General features: G+C 42.0%; 1 protein-coding gene across 6 annotated transcripts in view; it reads right to left on the bottom strand.

The window, feature by feature from the left end:
- Positions 1-22,274, bottom strand: part of AFF2 (ALF transcription elongation factor 2) — a 472,213-nt gene that overhangs the window by 6,071 nt on the left and 443,868 nt on the right. For 5 of the 6 annotated variants that reach the window (XM_023633609.2, XM_023633612.2, XM_023633611.2 and 2 more), the window contains 5 exons: positions 20,076-20,212; positions 12,163-12,234; positions 11,721-11,814; positions 9,344-9,396; positions 2,928-3,118 (listed from right to left, as the gene is read on the bottom strand). In XM_023633609.2, the coding sequence (XP_023489377.2) occupies positions 2,928-3,118; positions 9,344-9,396; positions 11,721-11,814; positions 12,163-12,234; positions 20,076-20,212 (547 nt within the window). The remainder of the gene's footprint in view (positions 1-2,927; positions 3,119-9,343; positions 9,397-11,720; positions 11,815-12,162; positions 12,235-20,075; positions 20,213-22,274) is intronic. The other variant, XR_011435071.1, reaches the window with a different exon arrangement.

The following is a 22,274-nucleotide window of genomic DNA, read 5'->3' as shown; positions in this document are numbered from 1 at the left end:
GTCATTGTTGAGCAAATGTGAGCCAGGATCTCCCCTGGGTATTCTGTACAAAGCCTGCTGCAGCATACTTAACTAGATACCCAGGTCACAGTTTTAGTAACTGCTTCAAGTAAGCAGCTGGGGAGGTAGGGAACAGGGCTTCTAGACCACAGGCCAGAGGGGGAGCATCAGCCCCACTGGCCTATTTTAGCACCAGAATCTTCTTCAATAAGCCATCTGCAGCTGCATGGACGGGCAGGCACAGGGTGGGGTGGAGACCTTCCACTGGGAGAGAGAACCTCACCCATCTTTGCATAACTGGATGGAAAAAGGTACAAGTACATGGCTGTCTCCAGTGGGATGTGGGGTACCAAGCAAAAAGGAAGCTTCTCGGTTTCCCCATTTCTATGTGGATAGGAAAGATGTGGGAAGAATCCCCAACTCTAAGCAGTTCAGAAATGACAAGTGTGTGAAACTCAAGGTTGTAAACAGAAGATTCCAAACTAGGTCCTTTCTTTAGTCCGCTGAAAATCCCAATGACAATATTAGCAGAATACATTCTATTTCTGCTGGTAGAGTGATGGAGTTTTTTGATTCAATATTAGGCAGGGAATTTAACAACTCCTTGACACACTCTGCCAGGGATAAGATTAGCACCAACTCATTTGAACATCAGCACAGCCACCACATTGCTCCTGGAAAGTTCTGTGGTTAATTTGGAAGGAATTACTTTAACAGATTTTGAAAATGGATGCCATTATGAAAAAATCCATAAATACTGAGTTGCCCTCCAGTTACCAATACAAAATGAGATAGTGGTGGAGGCAGAAAAGCTGGGCAAGCCTTAAGATGCTTATGCCTTTGCTTGTAGTTCTAGAACCCTTGGATGGGGCTGGTTGTCTGGGCCAGTTGTCTTTGGATTTCCAGAAGCCTAGAAAAGTAGACAAGTTAAGAAATGCCCATTACTCAGGTAACTGAGGGCAGGCGCTCACTGAAGGTCTCTAAGGACCCGTTATTAATCTTGCTCTCTAGATGGGCAGTGTAGTCTATTGGTTAAGATTTCAGACTCTGGAATCAGACAGCTGTAGATTCAATTCATGCTTCAAACAGTAAGAGCAGTGATATCACGGGTGAGTTTCCTAACCTCACTGAGCCTCAGTTTCTTCATCTACAAATGAGGATAAATGAGACAATGAATGAGAAAGCGCATAGTGTGGTGCCTGGCATATAGAAACTGCTGCACAATCACATGTAACCAATACATGCAAATAGTCCCAGGAGTCAGTGCAAGTTTATAGCTGGGTTGGGAGTCTCAAATTATGGAATGTGCTTTGATAGCCGCAGAATCTTTGAGTTGTATAGATATATAATAATATGGAGTAAGGAAAGAGAATAAATATTTGTAGGATTTCTACCTTGCACCTGATATTTTATGGTAAGTGCTTTACAATTATTATTTCATTCAACCCATTGCTACCATCTTTCTGGGTAGTTTCATCACCATTGTCATATTATTATTACACTCATTATAGAGATGGGAGCTAGGAAGTAGCTCACGGATTTAAGTAACTTGCCTGAGGCTGCCCAGCCAGTGCATGACCCAGGCAGGATTCAAACTTAAATGATCAGGTTTCAAAATCTGCAGCCTTCCTACTTCAATGGGCCTGCTTCCCCACATGCTCAGCAATGCAGTAGTGAAGGGGCAGCAAGGAGGAGAGGCCTCATTCCATAGTCAGGCACTGGAGAGAAGCACTCTGGAGACTAGCACAGCAGCTTTTCAGAGAGAAGAGAAGCAGGCCAGAACCCTAGGGCCAGAGTGGAAACGAGAGGAGAGCTGCCTGGGCTGTGAGGACTCTGAGGATAGGAAGAAGAGTTGGGCCAGGAGACCCAGTAAGTCATTTTTGACCAAGCCGTGGGACCCGCCACCTGCATCTAGGTGTCCTGCAGCTCCAGCTCCAACCTGATTCCAGGAAAGCCCGATCACGGCTCGGGACCTAGCAGCATCCAAGCCCACGCCATGCGACTTGTACCACATGGTGTCCCAGCAGCAGCCCCCAGACCGTGCAGGATGCCCGTGCCTCCCTGTTCCTGTCAGACAGCTCTAACTGCTCTAAACTGCTGGTCACCTCTTTGCAATCTGATTCTGAAAGGCCCACCTCCATCCCCATGTTGCCTGGAGCAGGGCTGTCTGTAACTGCTGGGCCAGAATCAGCCAAGTCAAATGAATGGCCAGAGCAAAAGTGTGGTTTATTTTTACTTTCCACCTTCATTAGGATAGAGAGGCTTCATTTTGAACCTAGATGACAGCTTGGGTCGCAGATGATAGCATGAGTCACCAAGGACACTCTGGCGAAGCTGGGTCCTCCTTGCATTTGTTTTGTGGCAAACCTCACGTGTTACCATGAACCGGACCCTGATCCTTCATCCCAGCTGTCAGAGTGTGAAAAATGCTAGCTGAGCTTTGGTCCTTGCTTCTGAACGCAAGCTGCATTATCATGGACTCACAGGAGCTGATGATTATATTGAAGGTATAAGGCCTTAGTTTAACCTCACCTCTCCAAAAAAAAAAAAAAAAAAAGATTAAAATTGAAAACAGAAACCAATAGGATCTTAATGAATTTGCAAATTTGCAAATCATTCCTTTTTCCTTTGCCTCTGTTTCTCTGTGTGGATCCTTAGCATTGAGTGAAAATCTGAAACAGTCATTTGTCAACACATCACAGTTCCAATTAGTTTAAGCTTTAAAGGAGAACTAAATCCCAGGCCTTTTTCATTCTCTTAGCAAAAATCGGTCACTGTGTCAGCCCTGAGTTAACCCCCTCTTCCCTCATCTAAGTCCTGGAAATCAGAGAGACAGAAAGATAAAGCCACCATAGAAAACTCAGTCCTTCAAAGCACAATTGACTCCACCATGGTCTGTGGGCAATGGGGAGAGCAGGTGAGCATACCTTTGTTCTCTCTTGTCAGTTTGTCGGCCATGTCCCAGTGTTCGTATCCCCGTAACACGTTGCTAGTGATGTTGACATGGCTGGCGGCCATGTGGTGAATGCGCTGAGGGATGGTCACTGGGCCATTGTTACAGTTCCCCATTGCGTTGATGGGAGAGACGTTGTTGAGAGACACCGGGGACGGAGTGTTCCTGGGGAGTGGGAAGAGACAGGCCTCATTAGGCTGGTTGGGAAGAGTGACAGCAGGGCTGTAGGCCTCCCTTATCACACTGGGACCTCATGAGAACACCATTTCCCAGAGCGAGGTTTAGCGTGGTGAACATTTAAGAAGCCCAAGTGGAGTGGAGCTTGTTCCCACATCCCACTGACTCTCCTCAAAGGACATCCTACAGCTTTCGCCAACACAGTAGCTTTCTCCAGAGGCCCCATGGTAGAGAGAGCTTATTATCACCCCATTCCTGCCTCACCTGACCAATCCACACAGGGCTACAGTGCCAGGCTGTAGAAGGAGCCATCCTTCTCTTTTTCTAACGTTCAACACAGAAGTCTCACTGCTTTTGACACCCATTGATGATTCCACGTGCGCTGCTACTTTGGTTTTAAAATACCAGAGATTGCTGAGTGAATTTTTCTCTGGCATTAATTCTACCCACAACTGTAGCTCTTACTTTGAATATATACAACAAGTGTTGTGATGTTTCAAAGAAAGAAAGAGCTCAGAGCTATGATGATTTCTCTACCTGCTGTCAAAATGGCTATTGGCAGTTAGAAAATACTTGACGTGCAATATCGGTCTATTATCAAAGTGTTTTGTGGAAACCACAATGACAGTTTGCTCCAAATAGAGTCACCACCATACGTAAAACGCAATTCTTAAAAGCCCCCCAAGGAGCAGTATTAGAGAGGGTAGAAAAAGTAAGATTCTGAAGATCTCTAGGATTTTTTAAGACATGCTAACAGGGATGGCTGCTAATTGTTGACCATTCACCTGCACGCTGCTTTATAAAGAGAAGTCGTCGGAGTTCCTACTTCGGGCAGTACCAGTGTTTGGAGATATATTTTTGGTTAATTCTTTAATGTCAGCAACAAGGAGTCACCTGCTGGCTGCACATAGCGTGGAGGGCCTGGACTTAGGTTGGTCTGCTGCAGGCTTGTCCAGGGACAGTCCCATAAGCATGGGTGGCTTCCAGTGCGCCTGGGCAAGGTCCATGTGCACTCCTGGCCTCCCTATCCTCTTTCAGCCAGACTTGGAACAAGTGCCCAGGCAAATGCACCACTTGATTGTGACTGGACATTTTGGGGGAGTAAAAGAAATGGGGGAAAGCTATGTTTGAGACTCCCTGAGTGTCCCTGTTTGAAGAAACCTCCTCCTCATTCCTCTGAATACACCCGCACACCTCAAGGAACCCTCTCTCACTCCCCTCCCCTTTACCAGCTGCTGCCATTGGCAACCCTGGATTTCCAGGGTGGCTGTATTCCTCAGAGCCAGCCCCTGCTCGCAGAATGGATGTGCACCCGACAGGCAGCATCCACAGAGGCTCTGGGGGAAGAGCAATCACAAAACACCAAAATGCTGAAGTGCTGCTGATCCGATCTGGGAACAATTCAAACTGATATACTCGCCTCGAGACTCATGCAGGCTGTGCTACAGCCGCGTGAGAGCTTCTACAAACAGAGGATATCTTCTGGTATGTTCTGGTATGAAGGGGAAAGAGGATCCTCACACTTGCTCTGCACTTGTCTGGTGTAAGAGGGTATGAAGGTTTACCAGCTCTCTTTATAATTTCTGAGATGTTTTGATAGAAAGACTTATTCTCAAGCCAGGGGTAGGGCAGGGATATGTCCAAGCTAAGGGACCTAGGCACAGAAGGGTTAGCTAATGACAAAAGAAAAGCAGTGAATGCTGGATTTCCTTGTCATGGCAGATTGCAAATGCTATTTTCTAGGCATTTTCCCCAGTGGAGGTCATTAACTCTCAAATGTCAATTTAAGGCAAGAAAGGAATAGGTTCTCATTTGTAATCTCTAGAGAAAATTGCAAAGCTGTCAGGTGTCACAAATGTTGAAAGGGGGACTGTGTGGTGCTGGGAACAAAGTACTGGAATCCCAGGAGACCTGGACTCTAGCCCTGGCCCTGCCTTAAGACTGCTGTGTGCTCCTGAGCACGTCCTTTCCGCTCACTGGGCCTTCCCTCCACTGGAAGAAAAGGTTAGATTCGGTGATTTCCACTCATGTCCAGAAGTCACAAGGGGAAACAAATCACTTCTGTTCACCTCGTCCATCTTGAAAAGGCCTTCTTAGTTTATAACACTGAAGTGCTATTGAGGGGCTTTCTTACCCTTCCACTTCCAGTTTCCTTTCTTTCAAATCCTCGGTAGCAGAGGCAAAGGGAGCTAGGGCATGGGTTTGCTTTCGGTCATTACTGATCTCACACGAGGTTCTGTGAGCTACCCTCCTGAACAGCATGCCTGCACACCACATCGTACTAACGAAATGAAAACATTCAAACATGCCGAAGGAATTGTGACTGGCTAAAAGAGGGTGGATGCAGCGCTCATCTCGGTATGCCTCTGACTCCACCTGTCTCTCCCCATTGCTTGGTGTTCCCCAGCCTACGCTCTTTCTGTGAGTCTATTTGCAGATCTCATCCTTTTCTTCCTGTCTATGGCACATGCAAATGAGCATGCACACACAAGCACACGCTTCTCACCACTTCCACCTTCGTCCAACCCACGTCCTCTCTCACCTTCCAGCAACACTCATGCCTTTGCTGTTCTTCTGACTGATTAGTTTCCGACTCCAGAGGTGGTTGCTGTTCCTCTGCTTGGAATGCCCTTCCCCCAAGTATCTGCGTGGCTCACTCTCCCATAGTCCTTCTCTAATGTCCCTATTCAAGATTGTTCCCCTGCTCCCTCCCCAATTCCCAGCAGCTCTTTCCATCTCCTTCCTTCTTTCAATTTGCTCTATGACATTTATCATCATCTAGCATACTGCACATTTTTTGCGGTCTTTCTCCTCCAACAAAATGTGACTCGATGAGGACAGGGACTTTTGTCCACTTCATCCAGTGTTGTACCCCAACATTTAGAACAGTGCCTGCTGCACATACTATGTACTTAATGAACACCAGTTAAGGAAATGAGTAAATTGCCTTCCAGCCATCCCTCTATTATTATTCAGTACCCACTACATATAAAGTGCTCTGGAGAGGTAAGAAGGAGAACAACGTATAGCACAAGGAGAGGGGACATGTTTGTAAAGCGCCTGGCAGAGCGTCTCATACATAGTAGCCACGCAATATTTGGTGAATGAAAGAACGGATGGCCCTATTGAAAAGAGCTAATACTCTGATAGGGCAGCAGAATTCATTAATTTCTGGCAATCTAGGGTAAGGGCCAAAAGCGAGGTATAGATGAAGAGGGGTGGGAGTTCTAGGGGCGGGATCACTTGTGCTTTCCAACTCAAAAAGGTAACAATGATAACAAAAACCGTGGCAGCGGCAGTAGCCACTGTTTGATAAAGTTACTGTGCACCAAGCATGGTGCTCTGGGCTTCACTGATCTTATCCCTAAGCCTCAGGACAGCTCTGTGGTTGAGTATCTCCTGCTACTGTTTCAGAGGTGACAAAAGGGCTCAGAGAAATTCAGCTCCTTTCTGAGGGCCACACAGCAAATCAGCTGAAGAGCCAGGGTTTGAAAAGCAGGTCTGTTTTCCTCCAAAATCCATTTTCCTTCCCTTCCACCGTGTTACCTCAAAGTCTTCCATCCTACTAAAGATTTCACCTGATGTGCGTGTCCACCTCTACCTTCACACTTGTGTCCACAGCAGATTCTTGCCACTGTTCTCCCCAGGCCCATAGGTATCTCATCTATCTTCACACAGGTACAGCCCTCCCTAAACTTGGGGAGAAGTTTTGCTTGATGTGGATGTTCCCTCCAGTGACCACCAGAATCTTCATAATCCTCTTACTAGCCAACGTCTCAAACAAGTGGAGATAACCCTTTTCTTCTAACCCTTTCAATATGGCAGCCACATCCGCCTGTCTCCTGAAACAGCTCTTCTCAAGGCCTCCAGTGGCCTCCTTCTGTCACAATTCCATAGCCTTCCCAGCCTTCTTTCTTCTTATTCTCTCTGTGTGACATTTGAGATTCTTGCTCAGCCCTTGAAAACACTCCACAATGTGGCTTCCATGACTCTATATCAGGGGTCAGAAAATCTAGCCCGCTACCTGCTTCTGTATGGCCTGTGAGCTACAAATGGTTTGAAAAGATAAACATTTGCAATCAATTTGATGAAAAGGAACACTAACTTTGAACCTCAATTAAGCAAAATGTTATTTAAATAAAACTCCATTTTTCTCCTTAGTAGACTTATGTTATAAAAATTGTACTTAGTTGTTATATTTTTAATTTCATCAGCAAAGTTTTTATGGAAATTTGTTTTCTCATTTATGTTCTTTCTCTATAATAGCCTCAGTTTTGCCTCTTGGCTGGCAAAGCCCCAGATCTGCACTATCTAGCCCTTTACAGAAAAAGTTTGCCAACTCTTGCTCTATACTGAGCAGATTTTTCTTCTTCTTCCAGCTGCTTTGTTATACTTTATTCCCCTAGCCCTTAAAGTCAGAGGGTGCTGCTTCTGGAAGGTGCTGTGAGAGGCCCCGTGTGGGGCCGGCCAGCCTCATCCACTGGGGAAATCAGGCTATAGTCTTGCTTGCAGACAAGAAGCCCTCCCTTACCACCAAGGGAGGTCCAAGCTCTCTTTCACTTGGGCTTCCACAGAGCTTTGTTCATACCTGTCGCCTACCTCCCCTGGACTGTGTGTTTCTGGAGTGCAGGTGTTGCAAAGAATTCAGCTGTGTCTTCAGCCCCTTGTATAGAATACACCCAAAGTGTCTGCTGAATGAACGGGATGGAACCCTGGGCGACCATTTTGAGTCGCCTCATTCCAAAGCTCTATGGCCTGCCCAAGGGAGGATGCTTTCTTCAGACAGAAGGTGCTTAAAAAATCATTTCAGGAAGGTTTTAATGTGACTTCACAAGCTTAGGATGTGTTTCAGTTCTTTCGTTTCAGAATTAAAAGACAATTTTTTTTTTTCCCAGTGATTTTAATGGTTGCTTACCTGAACTTGCCCTTGCTCTACTCTGTGCTCAGAGAAAATAGCTTTCTCTGGGCCTTTCACTGGTTATTTGTATTTTCTGAACTTCCGGAGAGAAGCGTTCTTTCGCTTTTGTTCATCAATATAAGCGTAAGACCTAATTCAACAATTTAAACTGTACTTCCTTTCAATACAGTAATTGAGTTAACACATCGGTTTTAATAGATGTGTTCCCTCCCTCTGAATGTTTTTATGATCTCAAAGTAGAGTTCATCATCCCACTGCTTTGGGAGTGAGCTTTGTAGTTATTTATAAAGTGGCAGAGGAGACTACTAACTCTTGAAGAAAGTGTTTTGATCAGAGATGCAAGAATTTTGAAATGGTGAAAAATGGTAAAAGCAGCTCTTTGCAAAAGTATAATCCCCAGTCATCTAGTTTCCCTTCTCACTACTGGTGGTAAGTGGGCTTGGGGTGGTGAGGGAGGTATTAGGATCAGAGGAGAAACTGATGCTCAAGCAAGTAAGCACAGGCACATAGCCAGTTCATGGCTGAGACAGAAGTAGGATTCCAAAGCTCCCTCTTAAAAGGAACATCTCTTCGGATGGGCCCCAGAAGTCATCGGGTCCAACCCTTTCATTTCAGGGATGGAGAAACAAGCCCACAGAGAGGAAGGGGCTCACTTAGCTTACCCCTGGGAGCTAAGGACAGTCTCAGGCCCAGGTCAATGGTTTCCTGACTCTCACCCTACTGAGCTGGCCCAAGCACATACAGCTCTAAATATGGCCGCAGGAGCCGCTAAGTTCATTGAGCCTTAGATCAGCATTATAGTAGATGCTTTCATATTTTAGGTCAGGGTATTTTAGTATTAATATAAAAATCATCATGAAGGCTCAGATAATTGGCTGACTAAGTGCCTTCACATTTTTAGCATTATTATGCCTTTGGTTTTATTAAACAGCACTTACCATATATCAATGACTATTTCATTGGTCTTTCATTACTGAATGAATCATTGAAAAATCACTGCAGTGGAGTTCACTTTACCCTGCCTCTCAGAAATGGCATGGTGCTTGCCATCTCATTAACAGATATTTTTATGCCCATAATTTGGCTTCAAGATCAAACAGTTGAAGAAATTTGGAATCACATCATGTTAAACTTTTCTGTCCCGCCATTAGCTGAAACCTGACCAGAATTTTGTGTGCACAAAAATAACTGTAGTCTCAGAACTGAGCCTTCATTCCCTAATTGTCAATGCAAAATATTTAGGGTATATTAAATCACTGATTTTCATGTAAAAGCAATTTTCATAAGATACTTACTTTCCATTGCCTACCCATGGAGATGGTATCTGAGTGACTTTTGAAGCATTTTGCTAAAAAAGAGAGAGAGAGAGAAATAAGGACATCTATTTTGTGTTTTATTAATTCAGAAACAGATGGAAGAGTGATTTCGAGGACATTAATATTGATTGCAGCATTTCGGGATGCCTCCTGTTTCCTTAGCAGAGCTGGTGTGTATGTGCACGTCAGCACACCACGACGCATACTCGATGAAAATAGCTGGTTAGGATAATTAGTGGGCTCCAATCAGGACCATGAAAGTCACTTGATGAAAGATCTTATACACTAAAAGGCCCAGCGAAATCAGACTCGGTTTGCCAAGAAGTGGTTTAATTATCCTCATCTGAAATTTATTCTGCAAAACAAGCTCTTCAGAGTACAGACAAGCTTTTCACCTTTTGCTCCAGTTGCAAACTTTTTCCCTGGGATGCAGGGTGGGCTGTAATTTCTGATGTCCCAGGAATGTGCCAGGAGCAAGCAGCATCTTTTGGTTTGTTTTTTCATGAATCACCTTGATTTGCTAACTTTACATACAAATCCTCATGGCTGACAGTTTTCCCTGTTTAGCAGTACAACTGGTCCAGGGCTGCGTTGCGATGGAGCACTAAAAATTCTTTTTCCCTCTGATGCCACTGGGCTGGTTTAAAGAATGGGCCTCCTGTATCCTCGTGAAGCACAGGGAAGTCTGACACTCAGTGCCACTACAATAGGACATTGACCTCACCATGTTGGAGCCCAAACAGCACTAGGCTAGGACGCCTGTGTTACTGAGCCCGACTCAGGCCTGCCTCTTCACAGTCACACCCCAGTTATGCTCCTCCTATGCCTCTTGGGTTCCGGCCCAGCCCCCTTTGCAAAAGGGGTGCTAGCAAGAGCATCTGCATTTTCAGAAGCCCAATGAGAATGCACCATTTCTCTGGAGCAGCAGAGACTCATACCCAAGGTGCATTCTGCAGACTCCAGTTTTTAACCTCAAAGAAGCTAAACGCGTTGCTGGAGGAGTGAGTTATGCAACATCTGTTTGGTATTTTGCAATGCCCTGAAAGCTACACAGGACAGGTCAAAGAGGACAGATACTAGAGCACTGGCTCTCTCACAAGACCAACAGCATCAGCAGCACCCGGGAACTTGTTAGAAATGCCAATTCTCGGGCCCTGTCCCAGGCCTACAGAATCAAGACACTATGGGGATAAGATCCAGCATTCGGCTTTCTCAAGCCCTCCAGAGGATTCAGATGCCCACTCAAGTTCAAGAACCACCCTTCTAGAGCATAGGTTGAGACTGCAGACATACGAAGGGATGGGCAGCTGTTGTAGTTGACCCTGTCCACCTACATGAGCAGTAGCTTTATGGCATTATGGCCACAACATGTAGTAGCTGGCGAACTCACTCTTTTTCCCTACTGTCGGTGTCCTCGTACAGCTGTGCACCACCACACGCTGGGTTTGGATGTTTGATGTAAGGTCAAGATTTGGTTCATTTCAAACAACTGCTTTGGTGCAATTTGGCCAAGCAGTCTCATGCACTTGGTAAAAAATTTAATAATAATAATAAAATTGTCTTTTTCTTTTGAGATCTGCCCAGCAGAAGGAGCCCTGAGTCTTCTCAACTCTAGGTCATGACCAGTGTTGGGGGACAGAGGTAGCAGAAGCCCCAAGGATCAAGCCAGTGGCAACTGGTACAGTGGCCCTGCCTAGCACCAGGCTGCTGCTTGCAGTTTTCATCTAGGCTCATTCCCAAATTTTGGCATTGCATTTTTGCAGTTGAAATATCTTTTCTTGCTTGAAAATTAAAAAAAAAACTTCAGCTCCCTAAACGATGGATTTATTTGTTTATTTGTTGTTTATGTGTTTATTTTGGTAACCAAAGCATTCAGTTGTCTTAAAGTACAATCACTACACTCCAAGACTCTCCATAACCAAAGAACTCCCATGGGTGTGACTATCCTTCCAGAGCCCAGAGTGGCCACAGTGACTTCTCTCACTGCTGAGAAATCTCTGGGTTGGCTTCTCCTTTGACATGAGACTGACCATAGCCACAGCCACAAGCTGTGTCCCCTGGTGGGTCCACTGTGCAGAGTGGGACAGAAGGCATAATCCCCCTGACTGCCAAGGGCCATTTGGTCAGTCTGGAGAATAATCAGGGGATTGCACAAGTGTACCTTCTCTCCCTGGAATCAAATCAAACCTAAGCTCTCCACTGAGCCCCAAGCAGAGGTGGGAGGACTATGGGCAGCCAGGATGAGGGAGGTTAAGCCTTTGGCAACAACAATCTTGACATTTACTAACATGCCTGCTATGTCTCATTAGAGATTTCATTTACCCGGCACCTATAAATTATACAAAATAAAGATTACCTTAAAATATTCCATCAGTGATCTGGAGTACTTCATAGCATGGTCCTTCTTCAGTTTAAACATCCGCAAGTAGAGAAGTGATAAACATCGGTAGCTGTGGTGATGAGGAAAGGATTATGTTAATGCCAGTGCTTAATGAAACCTATAAACTATAAAAAATGCTGATTTATATTTTGTGGTTGCTCTCCTATGGTTATTGAGGAACATAAGCAAAAGAAAAAAAATTAAGTAAAGGGGTAAGCATTAAAATCCCATCTTGATAAGGGTGTAAATTAGGAGAGTAAATGTTTAGTCAGCGACTGAAGAAATCCATTAGTTATCCTTTAATAGTTTAATGGAAAACAAGAATAATGATCTGAGGTAAGCAGCTTAAGTTGATCTGGAGTTTTCAAATCCTTCTGCGACATTTCAGCTGTTTCCTTGTAGCCTCCATGAGACTTACCATAATACTGCCAGCTTTTTGTCCCCTTCTGAAGCCAAGGGGCTTGCAAAGTTCTTCAGTCTCATTGCATACCTTTGAAGAGAAAGGACAAGCTCACGTGGAATCTGTATTACCCTTCAGAAAGCCCCAAAGTCACTGGTATTCTCACTCCTGAGTGCATTAACCCCACCTCTGCTCTGGGCAGGAGGCCTGATAAGGGCATGTGGGCAAAAGCATGCTTTCCTGAAAACATAGACAAAATGATGATCAGAGAGAGCCACAATAGCACTGATGTGACATACAGAAGTTAACTCTGGAGAAGTCAGCTAAAACCGGAGCCCACATTCTAGGACAGTGCTGTGGAATTACCCTTAGTTTGGTGTGTATATAAATGCTGACGAAACACTGTTTCTAGGAACATGCTAGCTAAACATTATTGCTTTTCAATGAGAGATGGACACAAATGTCAGTCTCAGTGGAGTTTATGACAGATGAGGTAAATAACACACAACTATGTCTGACATGAGCATGGGGAGGCTGCAATCAGACAGTTAAAAAGGTCTTTTCTAATGGCTCAGGTTTAGAATATATTTCTATGGAAAGTGGTTTTGTTATTTTTAAAGGGAAGGTCGATGTCACAGCATTTGAAGGTCTATGTGCCCTTAATTTATGGTGCTTGTATATTTTGTCTTTCCAGTCTCTTTAATTGTTACTGTTCCACACTGGGGTGATCGAAGGTTGAGTAGTTTCCATTTTATTCTTCTAGCTGAGCACATTCCATTCTGGGCATTTAGACTCTTGAAAATCAATTCATCGCATAAAATCATTGTCTGAGCTTTAATGCAATTTCACAGGTACTTGTGGTGGAATAAGTAACGAAGTTCAGTGTTGCAGAAGGAGGTTGAAAGTGTGCAGGCATCCTGGGCTAGTTCTCATTTATGAAAAGGTGACGGAGAGCCTGCAGCGACGCTGTGCTTGTGCCATGTACTCCTCATGTTCAGCAGCCTTCCCAGAACACCAGCACCCCTGGGCTCGCCCCCCAAGACTCTGCGGCTCCTTGACATGTTCTATCCACCCTGCTTCCTGGTTATTGTTCCAGTTCTGTTGAGTGAACATTTTCCAACAAAAGGGTCTGTGCACTTGATGTGAGTGCCTCCTCTTGTTGCAATATTAAGCAACAGGATTTTTATTATGTAATAAATCTAACTATCTTTGACAATTGGATCACTGAAATGTCAAGTCATTGTGGTGCCCCACTTGTTTTCACACATACATTTCTGTTGCAGATTCCCAAGGCTCAGAGCAACTATAATTACTTGAATGAAGAAAATGGGTCTCTTTCTCTGTAGCCAGCATGCTGTCGGGGAAAGAGTAATAAAAATATCTGCAACATAATATTATACTACTAAAAACTATGTTCATATCACAGCCACCCTCTAATTGCAACCACTTTGGAAGTGATTTGATAGTGGAGCTTCAATTGCCTAAATGGACCAGAAGACATAGTTGCTTTAGCTCGTTTTATTCCCAACTGAAACTTCTCTCAAAAGAAAAACTATACACAGACATAACTTCATAGAAAACATAAAAAAAACTATATATTTAGGCTCTGGCCTGGCGGCACAGCAGTTAAGTGCACACATTCCACTTCTGTAGCCCAGTGTTTGCCGGTTCAGATCCCAGGTGCGGACATGGTACTGCTCAGCAAGCCATGCTATGGTAGGCATCCCATGTATAAAGTAGAGGAAGATGAGCACAGATGTGAGCTCAGGGCCAGTCTTCCTCAGCAAAAAGAGGAGGATTGGCAGCAGATTTTAGCTCAGGGCAACTCTTCCTCAAAAAAGAAAAAAGAAAAAGTCAGTAGAAGGAGGGAAATAATAAAAATTAGAGCAGAAATAAGTGAAATTGAAACAAAAAAGACAGTAGAAAGGATCAATGAAACAAAGAGTTGGTTCTCTGAGAATATAAGCAAAATTGACAAACCCTTAGCCAGACTCACTAAGAAGAAAAGAGAGAAGACTCAAATAAATAAAATTAGAAATGAAAGAGAAGAAGTCATAACAGATACCACAGAAATACAAAAGATTATAAGAGAATACTATGAAAAACTATATTCCAACAAATTGGACAATCTAGAAAAAATAGATAAATTCTTAGACTCTTATGACCTCCCAAAACTGAATTAGGAAGAAATTAGAGAATCTGAATATAGCAATCACAAGTGAAGAAATTAAAACTGTAATCAAAAACCTCCCCAAAAATAAAAGTCCAGGACCAGACAGCTTCTCTGGAGAATTCTACCAAACATTCAAAGACGATGTAATACTTATCCTTCTCAAACTATTCCAGAAAATTGCGGAAGATGGAGCACTCCCTAACATATTCTATGAAGCCAACATCACCCTGATCCCAAAACCTGACAAGGACAACACAAAGAAGGAAAACTACAGGCCAATATCAATGATGAACATAGATGCAAAAATCCCCAACAAAATTCTGGAAAACCAAATACAGCAATACATTAAAAAGATCACAAACCATGGTCAAGTGGGATTCATACCAGGGACACAGGGATGGTTCAACATCCGCAAGTCAATCAACGTGATACACCACATTAACAAAATGAGAAACAAAAACCATATGATCATCTCAATAGACGCAGAGAAAACATTCGACAAGATCCAACATCCATTTATAATGAAAACTCTCAATAAAATGGGTACAGAAGGAAAGTACCTCAACATAATAAAGGCTATATATGACAAACACATAGTCAACATCATACTCAATGGGCAAAAACTGAATGCCATCCCTCTGAGAACAGGAACAAGACAAGGGTGCCCACTATCACCACTCTTATTCAACATAGTACTGGAGGTTTTGGCAAGAGCAATTAGGCAGGAAAAAGAAATAAAAGGAATCCAAATGGGCAATGAAGAAGTGAAACTCTCGCTGTTTGCAGACAACATGATCTTATATATAGAAAACCCTAAAGAATCCATTGGAAAACTATTAGAAATAATCAACCACTACAGCTAAGCTGCAGGGTGTAAAATCAACATACATAAATCAGTAGAATTTCTATACTCTAACAACTAACTAACAGAAAAAGGACTCGAGAACACAATCCCATTCACAATCACAACAAAAATAATAAAATACCTTGGGGTAAATTTAACCAAGGAAGTGAAAGACCTATACAACGAAAACTACAAGACTTTCCTGAAAGAAACTGATGACGACATAAAGAAATGGAAAGACATTACATGCACATAGATTGGAAGAATAAACATAGTGAAAATGTCCATAACACCTAAAGCAATCTTCAGATTCAATGCTATCCCGATCAGAATCCCAATGACATTCTTTACAGAAATTGAACAAAGAATCCTAGAATTCATATGGGGCAACAAAAGACCCTGAATCGATAAAGCAATCCTGAGAAAAACGAACAAAGCTGGAGGCATCACAACCCCTCACTTCAAAACATACTACAAAGCTACAGTAATCAAAACAGCATGGTACTGGTACAGAAACAGGCACACAGATCAATGGAACAAAATTGAAAGCCTAGAAATAGAACCACACATCTATGGACAGCTAATCTTTAACAAAGGAGCTGAGGGCATACAACGGAGAAAAGAAAGTTTCTTCAACAAATGGTGCTGGGAAAACTGGACAGCCACATTTAAAAGAATGAAAATTGACCATTCTTTTTCACCATTCACCAAAAATAAACTCAAAATGGATCAAAGGCCTAAAGGTAAGAGCTGGAACCATAAGGCATCTAGAAGAAAATATAGTCAGTCCACTCTTTGACATCAGCATCAAAAGGATCTTTATGGACACCATGACTTCTCAGACAAGGGAACAATAGAAAGAATAAACAAATGGGACTTCATCAGACTAAACAGCTTCTTCAAGGCAAGGGAAAACAGGATTGAAACAAAAAAACAACCCACCAATTGGGAAAAAATATTTGAAAGTCTTATATCTGACAAAGGGTTAATCTCCATACTATATAAAGAACTCACACAACTCAACAACAAAAAATCAAACCACCCAATCAAAAAATGGCTTCTCCAAAGAAGATATACGGATGGCCAATAGGCACACGAAAAGATCCTCATCATCACTGATCATCAGGGAAATGCAAATTAAAACTATACTAAGACAGCACCTTACACCCGTTAGAATGGCAGAAATAACCAAAACAAAAAGTAACAAATGTTGGAGAGGTTGTGGAGAAAAAGGAACCCTCATACACTGCTGGTGAGAATGCAAATTGGTGCAGCCACTATGGAAAACAGTATGGAGATTTCTCAAAAAATTAAAAATAGAAATACCATGTGACCCAGCCATCCCACTACTGGGTATCTATCCAAAGAGCTTGAAATCAGCAATTCCAAAAGCCCCATGCACCCTTATGTTCATTGCAGCATTATTTACAATAGCCAAAACGTGGAAGCAACCTAAGTGCCCATCAACTGATGATTGGATAAAGAAGATATGGTATATATACATACAATGGAATACTACTCAGCTATAAAAAGGATAAAATCATCCCATTCACAGCAACATGGATGGACCTTGAGGGTATTATGTTAAGTGAAATGAGCCAGATAGAGAAAGACAATCTCTGTATGACTTCACTCATATGTGTAAGTTAAACACGTAAACAAAGAGAGTAGATTAGTGGTTACCAGGGAAAAGGTGGGGTGAGGGGTGGGCACAAAGGGTGAAGGGGTGTACCTACAACACGACTGACAAACAATAATGTACAACTGAAATTTCACAAGGTTGTAAACTATCATAATCTCAATAAAAACTTAAAAAAATAAAAAATTAAAAAAATTAAAAAACCCAAAACTATATATTTATATATATACATAGATATAGAGAGGGAGAGTGGGTGAGAGAGAGAGGAGACACACAAAGGAGTGCATGTAAAACTGGTGAAATCTGAAAAAAACAAAAACAAAACTGGTGAAATCTGAATAAAGTCCATGGATTATATCAATGTCCATGTCCTGGTTGTAGGACTGTACTACAGTTATGCAAGATGTTACTGTTGGGAGAAACTGGGTGAAGGGTACACAGGAACCTTCTGTATCATTTCTTACAACTGCATGTGAATTTACAATTAACTCAAAATAAAGTTGAAAACTATCGACTTTTTTTTTTTGAGGAAGATTAGCCCTGAGATAACTGCTGCCAATCCTCCTCTTTTTGCTGAGGAAGCCTGGCCCTGAGCTAACATCCATGCCCATCTTCCTCTACTTTATATGTGGGACGCCTACCACAGCATGGCTTGCCAAGCGGTGCCATGTCTGCACCCGGGATTCGAACTGGTGAACCCTGAGCCGCCGAAGCGGGACGTGCAAACTTAACTGCTGCGCTACTGGGCCGGCCCCCAAAACTATCGACTTTAAAGTGAATGTCCATAAATTCTCCATTGACTTTCACCAGGTTCCACCGAAACATACTCCTATGGGGAGTAAACTATCATGTAATGAAAAAAACAAAACAAAACTGTGCTTAAAAAAAAGAATTTTTTTGTGAACAATTAAGAGAAAAGAAGGTTTTTTAATGGAAAGGAGTATTACTCAATGATTCACATTGCATTTTTACCAAAAATGAAATGTGATGTCTTGCTTTTACATATATATGTATATATATATACATATATATATATATATATATATATATACATATATATATATATATATATTTGAGGAAGATTGGCCTTGAGCTAACATCCATGCCTATCTTCCTGTGCTTTATATGTGGGACGCCACCTCAGCATGGCTTGATAAGTGGCATGTAGGTCCATGCCCAGGATCCAAACCAGTGAACCCTGGGTCGCCAAAGCGGAGTGTATGAACTTAACTACTATGCCACCAGGCTGGCCCCTTGCTTTGTAATTTTAAGAGACCGTGTGTTTTCCTAAAAGAAAATTAATGAAAAAGAAAGATATAGAAAGAAGTTAAACACCCATAATTTTACCCCCCTATTAACAGCTATGATCTCATTTCCCTTTCAGGTTGGTCCACATGCAGAAACATGCTTTTCATGGGCAGGAATGTCGTGTGTATATAATTCTGTAGCTTGCTTTTACTTTAACAACATATTATAAACATTTCCATGCAGCTACATAGTCTCCATCATTATTGCATTTCAATGGCAGCAAAGTAGTCGGTTGAGCGTACTACGATGTAATTAATTACTCTTCTATTATTGACTATTTGGTGTGCTACTAATTGTGTGCTATAATATATGCCAAACTGAACACTGTACAGATAACTCGTTCTACTCATACAATTATTTTCTTCAGTACAGGAAATTCAAATTTCCGGAAGTTGTCTTACTGCCTCAAAAGATATAGATGGTCACTTGCGTAGGTTTCCCTACACAGTGCTAAACTGCTCTCAAGTCATAATGACCAATTTCCACCCCCATCACCAGCATAGAAGAGTCCTAGTTCACCACTATTTTTGTGTGTGTGCTAACACTAGGTATTAACATCTTTACATTTTCTTGTTAATTTAAAAAGTGCCTTATTTTATTTTGCATTTTGGGATGAATAGCGGGCATTGATGTTCTTCATGTTTGTTCATTAATGTTTCCCTTCAATTTTGAATCCTTATCATTTTTATCAGAATCTTCATCTTGTGCATCTTTGACAATTGCAGACAGCCTTGAATAGACACTGAGAAATCAATTTCCCCTTGAAAGCTACAGAACGGGGGTGATAGCTTTCACAGTACGTGAAGTAAGTTGGAGAGACACTTCATCTCAGAGCAGCGAAAAGCCAAAGATGGCTCACTGGTAAGGCAAGGCTGGAGCTTTCCTCATAATCTCCCTACTTTTGTGATTTTAACTTAATCTTCTGATTCCATGTGAACATAGTTGTTTTTTTAAGAAAAAATTGTTTTGATCTTTTGGAATGCTTCCTGGGAAAACATGCATGCTAAATTTGTCCAATGTTTGTCTGAAGGTTTAGGTACAAGTGTGCTCAGATTTGTAACAGTTTATGCAGATACAGCAACAGTAAAAACCAGGCCTGGCATTATTGATTAATCAGTTAATCGAGCCGGAGGTGACCGGGATATAAGGGCCTCTCAGGTGAAGAGGCACCCACTCAATCAAAAGCAATTATGTAGTTCATCCAGAGAATGATGGTGCTTAGCCACTATTCAGAGGTGGATTAAATTATTTTACAAATATCTGCAGGTTACGGAAAAACATTAGAATGGATATTATTTCTTCTCTTTCTCTTTCTTCCAGGAATTTTTTTGATTACCCACAAATTCTACTCCACCATGACCAACAGGCCAGAAAATTTCATTTAAAATGCAAATGAAACCAATAATCTGTGCAGTTAATATACCTTTTCATAGTCTCATCTCTACCCCGCCCCCTGCTACCACTTTGCCCATTTCCCTTAAATTCCAGATGCATGGAAACTCTACTCCACACCTGCGGCCTTAAACACCAACTTTGTGTTGGAACAGTGCTCCCTCCCTTTTTAATAACCAAGGCAGAAATTCTTAGAAAACCTGGTTTGTAACAGAAATCCTGATAGCACCACTTCTTTTGAATTATAGAACTGCACTGAAAAGACAAGTGTTGATGCCAAACGGTGAAATTATTATACTTCCACCCACTATGTTTCCCTTTTAATCTTATGAATATTGCAAATTACAACATTCGCATTATAACCTCTGAAGGGGATAATTTATAAAAGCAGTGTCCATCAATCATAAATTTTCCATGACACTAATAAAATGGCAAGAACTAATTATGATGACTTCTAAGAAGAAAATGCCTTGGACAAATCATTACTATGTGGAAATGATATTTTTAAAAAACATAGCAGCTTCTAATTGTGACTGAAATGAGCCTAGGAAGATGGCTGCAGAAAGGCCATTAACCTGAGGAGCTCCACAGTCTCGGAGTACATGGTATACGGAGACTTTGCTTCCAGAGGGTCGCGCTCCATCGCATTGCCACATTCGGTGAAGGACAGAGCTGCATCCGCATAATTCACGGCTTTGCCAAATTTCTCGAACTGAAACAGGAAGATCGCTCGTCAACATGATGTTCTCTCTTTTCTCCCACATAGAAAGGAGTGGTTCTCAACCTGGGGCAATTTTGCACCCCTCCCCCACGGAACATTTGGCGATGTCTGGAGACATTTTTGGTTGTCACCACTAGGGACAGGGGGGATCTGGTGGGCAGAGGCCACAAGATGCTGCTAAACATCCCACAATGCACGAGACAGCCCCACAGTGGAGAATTACCCTGCCCATGATGACAAAAATGCCAGTGTTGAGAAACTCAGATATAGAGTGGGGATAATGTATGAATTTGTATTGACAATGACGTAGCTGATTTAAGGTTCTATTGTAATGACACTGAGGCTCGTTGAGAAGAGAAAAATGCAGCCAAAGTATCATGTATGTCGGTATTATCATAGTTATGGTATTACTGTTGTTGTTATGATCTTTTTGGTGGACCAGAATGAAAATCACTGCCTTCACTGGTTTCAATTCACTAAATTTATTAGCCTGGTCATTGCAGTGTCCTATACACAGAGCTTGCAGTGAAACTATGCTTTCTATAAGCCTCACGGACAACAGATGCACACAGTCTTCACTTGGAACTCTTCGCGGGCACATCAAGCCCATCCCCAGGAGAAGAGTAACAAATTGATGCTATTGTCATGAAAAATGTGAAGCTGCAGTGTGACTGTTGACAATAATCACATCACTTTCATTGTAAATGATGGTCTGAAATAGTGTGTCAAAAAGTAAAAAAATATAGCACTACTAAATATTTTAGTTTAGTAAAATTTTATTGCAAAAGGTTTTAGCCCTGATAATGGTCGCGATTAAACTGACTTAGACATACTGATTTCTTTTTTATGTGTAATGAATATTATATATGACATTTTTATAGTGAGTATTTTATAACAGTATTTAACATTTTCAATTTTTGATAGCTGGACGTAAGAATTCCACTAATATGGAATTTTATGTAAAAGAACCAACATAACGCAGATTTAGCTATTTTAATTTCCTTGTACACCTTTTATCAAAATATTTGCTATGCAACTGTGAAGGTTTCAATTCTCAAAATGGTAGAGTAGCTGTCTCTAGCAAAGGATTAAGTGCAACTATAAAATGATGAGTTACAGGCCCTGCAGAATCTCTTGTTGTAAATGACTCTCTTTACAATAAATATTCTTCAGCTTTTATGTACTGCAGGAATTCTATGGCTTCCTTTCTGTAAGCTGTTGTGGAAAAAATATCGGTTTCAACCAAATTCAAAGTGATTTTATGAAAACTCATGTGTGTATATGCAAACTATTGCCCTCTTCTCTTGCCTTACAAGATAATTTCCTTAGGTCATCTCATTCTGACTGGCTGTCCAAGTGGAAACTAATCTTTACATCCTGATTTTTGAAAATGACTTTTCATTCACAAAACCATAGCTGGAAGGATCCTTAAAGATCTCCTAGCCCGAACCTCTCTTTTTCCAAAAAGAGAAACTGAGGTCAAGAGAGAAGATTACATGGCCATAGTGGCAATTAGCGGGCAGGTCATATCCTCTTCCTGGGCCTCAGGTTCCCCATATGTAAGGTTAAGGGCTTGAACTACAAGGCTTCCAGCACTGGTATAGACATAAGCCTAGCAAATATATATTCCTCTAAATGAGTTTTTCTCAGCCTTTTTTTTTTTTTTTTTCCATTATCGCAACCCCATACCCACCACCAAGGGAGCTTTTTTAGATATTTTTTTCACACACCCCCACTGAAACTTTAATACCAAAGATACACTGATTATGTCTTTGTGTACCATGGCCATTTGGAGAGTTGCACACCATTGCAATATCTAAGACTTTTTCACCTCACCTCCCCAAAACCAATTTTTGCCCCCCATGGGGGCAGAAACTCCCCAATTGAATACGCATTCTCTAAATAGATTAGACCGAAAGTGGTTTTGGGGGGACACATAAACACAACCCTGGAAGATAGAGAGTGATGTTGATTTTTAATCATATGTATGTATCTCCATGGCTCTGATTTTTCTCCGTTCTTCTAACATTTCATTGCCACGGTCTCAGATGTG

Source organism: Equus caballus, chromosome X (assembly GCF_041296265.1).
Source record: "Equus caballus isolate H_3958 breed thoroughbred chromosome X, TB-T2T, whole genome shotgun sequence".
Lineage (NCBI taxonomy): Eukaryota > Metazoa > Chordata > Mammalia > Perissodactyla > Equidae > Equus > Equus caballus.
The sequence above is the reverse complement of the archived record's forward strand: the minus strand, read 5'-3'. Positions and strand labels throughout refer to the sequence as shown.